Genomic DNA, 7,008 nt, shown 5'->3' on the forward strand with positions numbered 1-7,008 from the left:
TATATATATATATATATATATATATATATATATAAACCGGCCTTATCTAACTTTAATATATATATATATATATAAAATCGTGCTTACCTAACTTTAATATATATGTGTAATGTTAGTGTGCATACACAACAGAGTGTAAGCGTCCTGAGAGAAAAGTTGGACATAAGAAGCATCAGATGTGGTGTGCAAGAGAGATGACTGTACTGGTGTTATGTATGGATGAGGACAGTTGTGTGAAGAAGTGTCGTACTGTAACAGTGGAGGGAACCTGTGGAAGACGTAGAGCCAGGAAGACCTGGGATGATATGATGAAAGACAACCTTCGAACACTGGGCTTCACAGAGGCAATGACAAGTGACCAAGACCTTTGGAGATATGCTGTGCTTGAGAAGATCTGGCAAGTCAAGTGAGATCGTAGCCATGGCCTATGCCAGTGTTGCATAACCGGCCCATTTAAGAATACCCTTCAATCGTTGGGCAATATGCTGTGCTTGAGAAGACCTATTGAGTTAAGTGAAATTGTTGTCGTGGCTGATGCCAGTATCACCTGACTGGCACCCGTACCTGTGGCATGTAAAAAGCACCATTTCAAGTGTGGTTGATGCCAGTGCTGCTGGACTGGCTCCCATGCCAGTGGCATGTAAAAAGCACCATGCGAGCATGATTGATGCCAGTGCTACCTGACTGGCCCTTTTGCTGGTGGTACATAAACAGGACCCACTACACTCTCGGAGTGGTTGCATTAGGAAGGGCATCCAGCTGTAGAAACCTTGCCAGATTAGATTGGAGCCTGGTGCAGCCTCCTGGCTTGCTAGTTCTCAGTCAAACCATCCAACCTATGCCAGCATGGAAAGCAGACGTTAAACAATGATGACGATATATATACATATATATACAGGGTGTGTAAGGTATTTGAGGATATACATTTTTGGGTCATTGCTGCATTTTTCCCTAACTGTGTATAATCTTTGTTTCAGAAAATAATAATGGCAGACTCTAAGCTTTCTCAAGAAAAGAAGAGACATGCTGTTACTGTGGTTATAAAGGCTGATCATAGCAATTTAGAAATATCTCGATTTTTAAAAGTTGCCAGATCTTTCATCTGCAAAGTTTTTAAGGAGCTAGAGACTGAAGATAGAAATGTATCACCAGTATCAAAGCGTAGAAAGCATTCTAAATGCTCTGAAATCATCAGAACACCTGAATTTATCCAGCAAGTTCAACAGACCATTGATTACAATCCCAGAAAGTTCATGAGGTCAGTTGCAAAAGATATCCATTTGTCAGAAGGAATAGTCAGAAATGTTGTCCATGAAGACATCAGTTATAAGTCTTATATGATGAGGAAAGATCTGTCTGAAAAAGCAAAAGAAAATCACTATATCAGATCTAAAAGGCTCTTAAACAAGCTGAAAAATCCAGCAGAAGATTTGATTTGGTTTTTCTCAAATGAGAAAAACTTTAACCAAGATCATCAAAAAGTTAACAGAAGAAATGACAGGTGGTTATGTGCAGACCTTTCTGAAGTTGCAGGTGTTATGCATACAAAATTTCTTGCAACTGTCATGGTTTTAGGCGTTGTCAGCAATGAAGGACGTGTGATGCCTCCTTACTTCTTTCCATAAGGCCTTAGAATTAACTCTGCCACCTACATTGAGGTCTTGGAAATAATTGTTAAGCCATGGATAGACAGTGTATGCAATGGAAGGTCATATTTGTTTCAGTAAGACTCTGCACTAGTAACACAGGAGTGGATGGGTGAAAATTTTCATGATCACACAACCCCTAACAGTTGGCCTCCTAATTCCGCAGATCTCAATCCATTGGACTATTACATGTGGAGTGTGTTAAGAGAGAGGTCAATGAACATGCCCATAACACCAAAGATTCTTTGAAAGCTGCCATAGTCATAATAATGTCCAAAACGAACCAGGATCACTTGATTCGAGCATGTAGATGATTTAGAGATCTCATATATTAGGTTGTTCTGAAAATAATGGCTGCTCTAAGTGTTGCATTTTGAAACGCAATTTTATCATAGTATTTTAATTATATGTTAGGTGAATTTCGACATACTTAATAACTGATGTATGCTCTTTAATAATTTTCTACTTATTTTAAACTGAAAACATTCTTGAAGCATAGGTGAACATGACAAAAAAAGACTTTTGCTTACTTTTCTTGCATGAGTTCAAGCTTGGGCACAATACCTCCCAAACTGCTGCCAATATCAACAGAGCATAGGGAGAGGGGTCCACAAGTGACTGCACAGTGCAAAGGTGGTTTCAGAAATTCCATAGTGGTGATGAGAGCTTTGAAGATGAAGAAAATGGAGGACGGTCATGCATCTTGACAATGAACAATTGAAAGTAATTGTTGAACAAAACCCACATCAAAGTGTCAGAGAAATGTCTCAGGCATTTGGTGTTGGTATTGCAATAGTCTCATGCAATCTGCAGAAGATTGGTAAGATGAAAAAGCTCGATAAATGGGTACCGCATGAGCTCAATGAAAAATCAAAAAGTTCGGCGTTTTGAAGTGTGCTTGATTCTCTTTTTGCAAAACACCAATGCTCCTTTTTTTGACTAAGTAGTCACTTGTGACGAAAAGTGGATCCTTTATGATAACCGTAAATGATCAGGTCAATGGCTTGATCATGATGAGTCTCTCAAACATTTCCCAAAGTCAAAGTTGCATCAGCAAAAGATTATGGTAACTGTCTGGGGGTGTGCATTTGGTGTTGTCCATTACAGCTTTCTGGAAGCCAATCAGAGCATTACAGCAGGGATTTACTGCAATCAACTCACTGAAATGCTCATTTGCAAAAAATGAGACCTGCATTGGTGAATCAGTGTGGACCAATTCTGCTCCATGATAATGCAAAGCTACATGTTGCAAGAATGACACTGCAGAAACTCACAAACTTGGGATGCGAGACTTTTACCACATCCTCCATATTCTCCTGATTCCACTGACTGCCATTTTTAAAGCATTTAAACACATTTTTAAGTGATAAAACTTTCAGGTCCAAACCAGAGGTGGAATCAGCTTTCAAAGATTTCTTAGCATCAAAGCCAATAAGTTTTCAGCATAAATAATCTCATTGATTTATGGCAGAGATGCATAGATGTTGGTGGTTCATACTTTGACTTATCAAAACATTTTTATTGTTAATTTTTTCCAGAATAAAATTGTTTCTGAAATCGGCCATTATGTTTGGAACAACCTAATAGAAGCAGTTGTTGAAGCTGAAAGTAGTTTTATTGACTAACAATATAGAAAAGAAGCTTTATTTTTACCCTCATAGCATTTTTTGATAAATAAAGTTATTATCTGTTATTATATATCTGCTATTTTTATAAACATAAATCTGTCCTCCAATATCTTATGCAGCCTGTATATGTGTGTGTGTGTGTGTTTGTGTGTGTGTGTGTATATATATAGACACAGACACACACACACACACACACACACACACACACACAAGGTTACCATGCCAAGTCTTATTCAGTGAGCTCACTACAGGGTTACCCTCTTTGAAGACACAAGGACCAACTCAAAGCAACACTCAAAGCCTCAAGACCATACCAACTGGTGGTGTTCCTTACCATTGAAACCAAAAACTTTGAAGCCACCAGAAGAAAAAAAGGAAGAAATCAAATGACAGGAGAGAAAGGCTTGACAGAATCAAACATCTCCTCCACCAACATTGCCATGCAGTCAATGCCATCGACTCTTCTATGCAAAAATTGGTCTACAGAGTCATCAGTGGCATCACCATTGGAAAGTATTAGTTATGATAGAAGCTCTCAAATTGCAACTTTTTTAAATCAGTTTTATCATTATCACATCAGTGAACTGCACATATTGGACTGCCAGTAGAATATATCTTTTTCCTCTTATAGAGTAATTGTTGTACACTCTACTCTGTACCTCCCCTCTTTTTTTGTTTAATCGTTTCACTTAATGTTTTAATTCAATTCTACTAACACATTGAACTTTAACAAAAGTTATCCATTTTTTTCTTTGTTAGTTTGTGAGGAAGAAATCAACCTGGATGATGGAATCATGTCACTGTTTCCTTCAGTGAACTTGGATACAGGTAAGAATTACTGCTACACATCCTGTAAATCATTTCAAATATTGAATTTTCTTAGATGTTTTGTCTACACTTCACTTTTAAGACTTTCTCTTTTGTCGTGCACTATCATTCAATAATAATGCATGAGTTTATATTTCATTTTTTATTTTCATCCAAATGATATTCATTCTAAAACTGAGATAGAGAATATTTGTTCTGGTTTTACCTGACAAATATAAATTATACACTGTATTTTATAAAACTGTTGTTTTTTAAATAACAGCTTTATTGTTGATCAAGAAGACCTATGAACCTAGTTCAAACATGACCATTCCAACTTTTTTCAAGCATAGTATATCATGGACAACATTATCCAATGTGTCCTATTTTTAAAACAGTAGGGTGTGATTTGAAAGAAATTTGACTGTTATTTCTGACAGGTTGAGCAACAACCAAGAAGCTTCCTTGCTAAAGGTTAAGTCCAGAAAGTACATTGGGTAAGTGAGTAATTTGAAATTAAACAACTTTTAAAGCGTAGTTTACTGCAATTTTTATTATGCTAAGTATATCACTTGTTAAATAGTAAGAGAAGTGTTTATTAAAAGAATATATTTGGTGTTAGATAAAGATAAATAAGATTTAAAAGAAAAAAACATGTTATCTGAAGAGATGTTTACAGAGGAAGGAAGACTATTGGATTCAAACCACAAATTTAACTTGAAATGAAAACTAGTAAAAGAATGTAAATACCATTTTGCTTTTGTTGCTTAAAATAAAGTTCAATCATATTATATTTTGGTGATAGAGTGATGTACAGACAGTTAGAAATATTATTGGTATCAATCTATTACAGTTTGTGTGACACAATGTAGTAAAGTAGATACAAAAGAGAGTTTATAAAACACAGACACACACATACATATAATATATATATATATATATATATATATATATATATATATCTATATATATATAGATAGATAGATAGGAATTTAAATATTATGGCCAGTCATATAGTGACCATTGGTTTTGCACCCATAAAACGCTTAGCAGTATAGGCAACTTGTTAGACTCAAATGGCCAAAGAGGTTAAGCCCTTTCAGCACATTTGAGTCTGATGAGTTGCCTGTACTGCTAAGCACTTTATTGGTGTGAAACCAATGGTCACTATATGACTGGCCTTAACATTTAAATTCCTAAAAACATATAACTGCTCTAATTCTTTACAGTGCGCTTTTTTTGGATATATGAACTATTGACGATATATATATCTGTGTGCGTGTGTGTGTGTGTGTGTGTGTGAATATATATATATATATATATATATATATATATATATATATATATATATATATATATATATATATATATATATACAATTGCAGCATGGAAGATGTTTGCAAGCCATTTAAGAACACACAAAAACCATTAGTTTCACTTCAACATTTAGATTTAATTTGTGTCAAAATATTTTCATCGCTTTCAAACCACAACCTGTTCACTGACAGCACATCATGCTGCATGAAATTTTGTCACGGTTCCAAAGCAATGAAAATATTTTCACACAAATTAAATTTAAATGTTGAAGTGCAACTAAAGGTTTTTGTGTGTTCTTAAATGGCTTACAAACATCTTCCATGCTGCAATTGTTTTTATTTCAGCACACAATCTCAGATTAAGTCACTTGCTATGCAAGTACACCTCCATAAATATATATATGCAGAGGACATTAAAAAGATTGGAAAGATATTAAGTGAGTATGCTGCATGGGATGTGCAATGTAATTGTGCAAGAATAACATACTACAAATGTGCTGAGAGAAAAGCTGGGCGTAAGAGATGTAATGTAAAAGAAAAAAGACTGTGTTGGTAAGGACATGTAATGCATATGGATGAGGACAGTTGTGTAAAGTAGTACTGATCACTCGATGTGCATGGAGCCTGTGGACAAAGAAGACTCGGGAAGACATAGGATGAAGTAGTGAAGGCTGACCTCAGGACACTGAGCCACAAAGACGAAATGACAAAGGACCAGGATGTCTGGCAATGCAAGATTCTTGAGAAGACCTGCCCATCGTGGTGAAACTGACTTCTGGAAGCATTGCATGGGTATATATTATATATATGTGTGTGTGTGTATATTTTTACCTTTATCTTTTACTCACTTCAGTCATTAGACTGGCCATACTGAGGCACTGCCTTGAAGAATTTTTAGTCAAACGAATTGGGCCCAGTACTTTTTTTAAAGCCTGGTACTTATTCTATCATTCTCTTTTGCCAGGCTGCCAAACAAACTGTAAACAAATCAACAACCGTTGTCAAGCAATGTTGGGACACAAACACAGACACAAAACACACACACACACACACACACACACACACACGTACACACACACATGCATGAACACAATACATGCATGCATGCACATACACATGCATGCACACACATACACATGCATGCATGCACACACATACATACACATGCATGCACACACACACATACACACACAAAATGGTCATACTAAGAAAATCTTCAAAGCTCAGCAGCTCAGATATACAAGCCAGTAGTAGTTTATATAGATAATTCAGATTGTCACAACAGCTAGTCTCCAGAGAGGCAGAGCTGTAGAGTCTTATCCTAGCCTCAAGGTGTAACAACAACACCAACACACACACACAAACACATTATATGTGCTGACAGGTGAGGGTTAGCAAAATTGGTTTCAATGAATTGCATCTGGTCATTGTAAGTAAGATGATAATAATGAGAATGATAAGTGTGTGTGTGTGTGTGTGTGTGTGAGAGAGAGGGGGGGGAGAGTGAGAGGGGAAGGGAGGGAGATAGAGGGGTAGGGAGGGAGGGAGAGAGAGAGATAATCAAAACTTAAGGAAATTGCATAATCTGACTAAAGAGGTTAATGATAAATT

At 36.3% G+C, this 7,008-nt stretch overlaps 1 protein-coding gene and 1 long non-coding RNA gene across 3 annotated transcripts in view; one reads left to right on the plus strand and one right to left on the minus strand.

The window, feature by feature from the left end:
• LOC128251577 (uncharacterized) overlaps positions 1-7,008 on the minus strand; it is a 100,144-nt gene that overhangs the window by 72,919 nt on the left and 20,217 nt on the right. The gene's annotated exons all lie outside the window — the stretch shown is intronic.
• Positions 1-7,008, plus strand: part of LOC106875806 (early growth response protein 1-B) — a 130,686-nt gene that overhangs the window by 72,326 nt on the left and 51,352 nt on the right. For both annotated transcript variants that reach the window (XM_052978410.1, XM_052978409.1), the window contains exon 2: positions 4,034-4,102. In XM_052978410.1, the coding sequence (XP_052834370.1) occupies positions 4,034-4,102 (69 nt within the window). The remainder of the gene's footprint in view (positions 1-4,033; positions 4,103-7,008) is intronic.

Source organism: Octopus bimaculoides, chromosome 2 (genome assembly GCF_001194135.2).
Source record: "Octopus bimaculoides isolate UCB-OBI-ISO-001 chromosome 2, ASM119413v2, whole genome shotgun sequence".
NCBI lineage: Eukaryota > Metazoa > Mollusca > Cephalopoda > Octopoda > Octopodidae > Octopus > Octopus bimaculoides.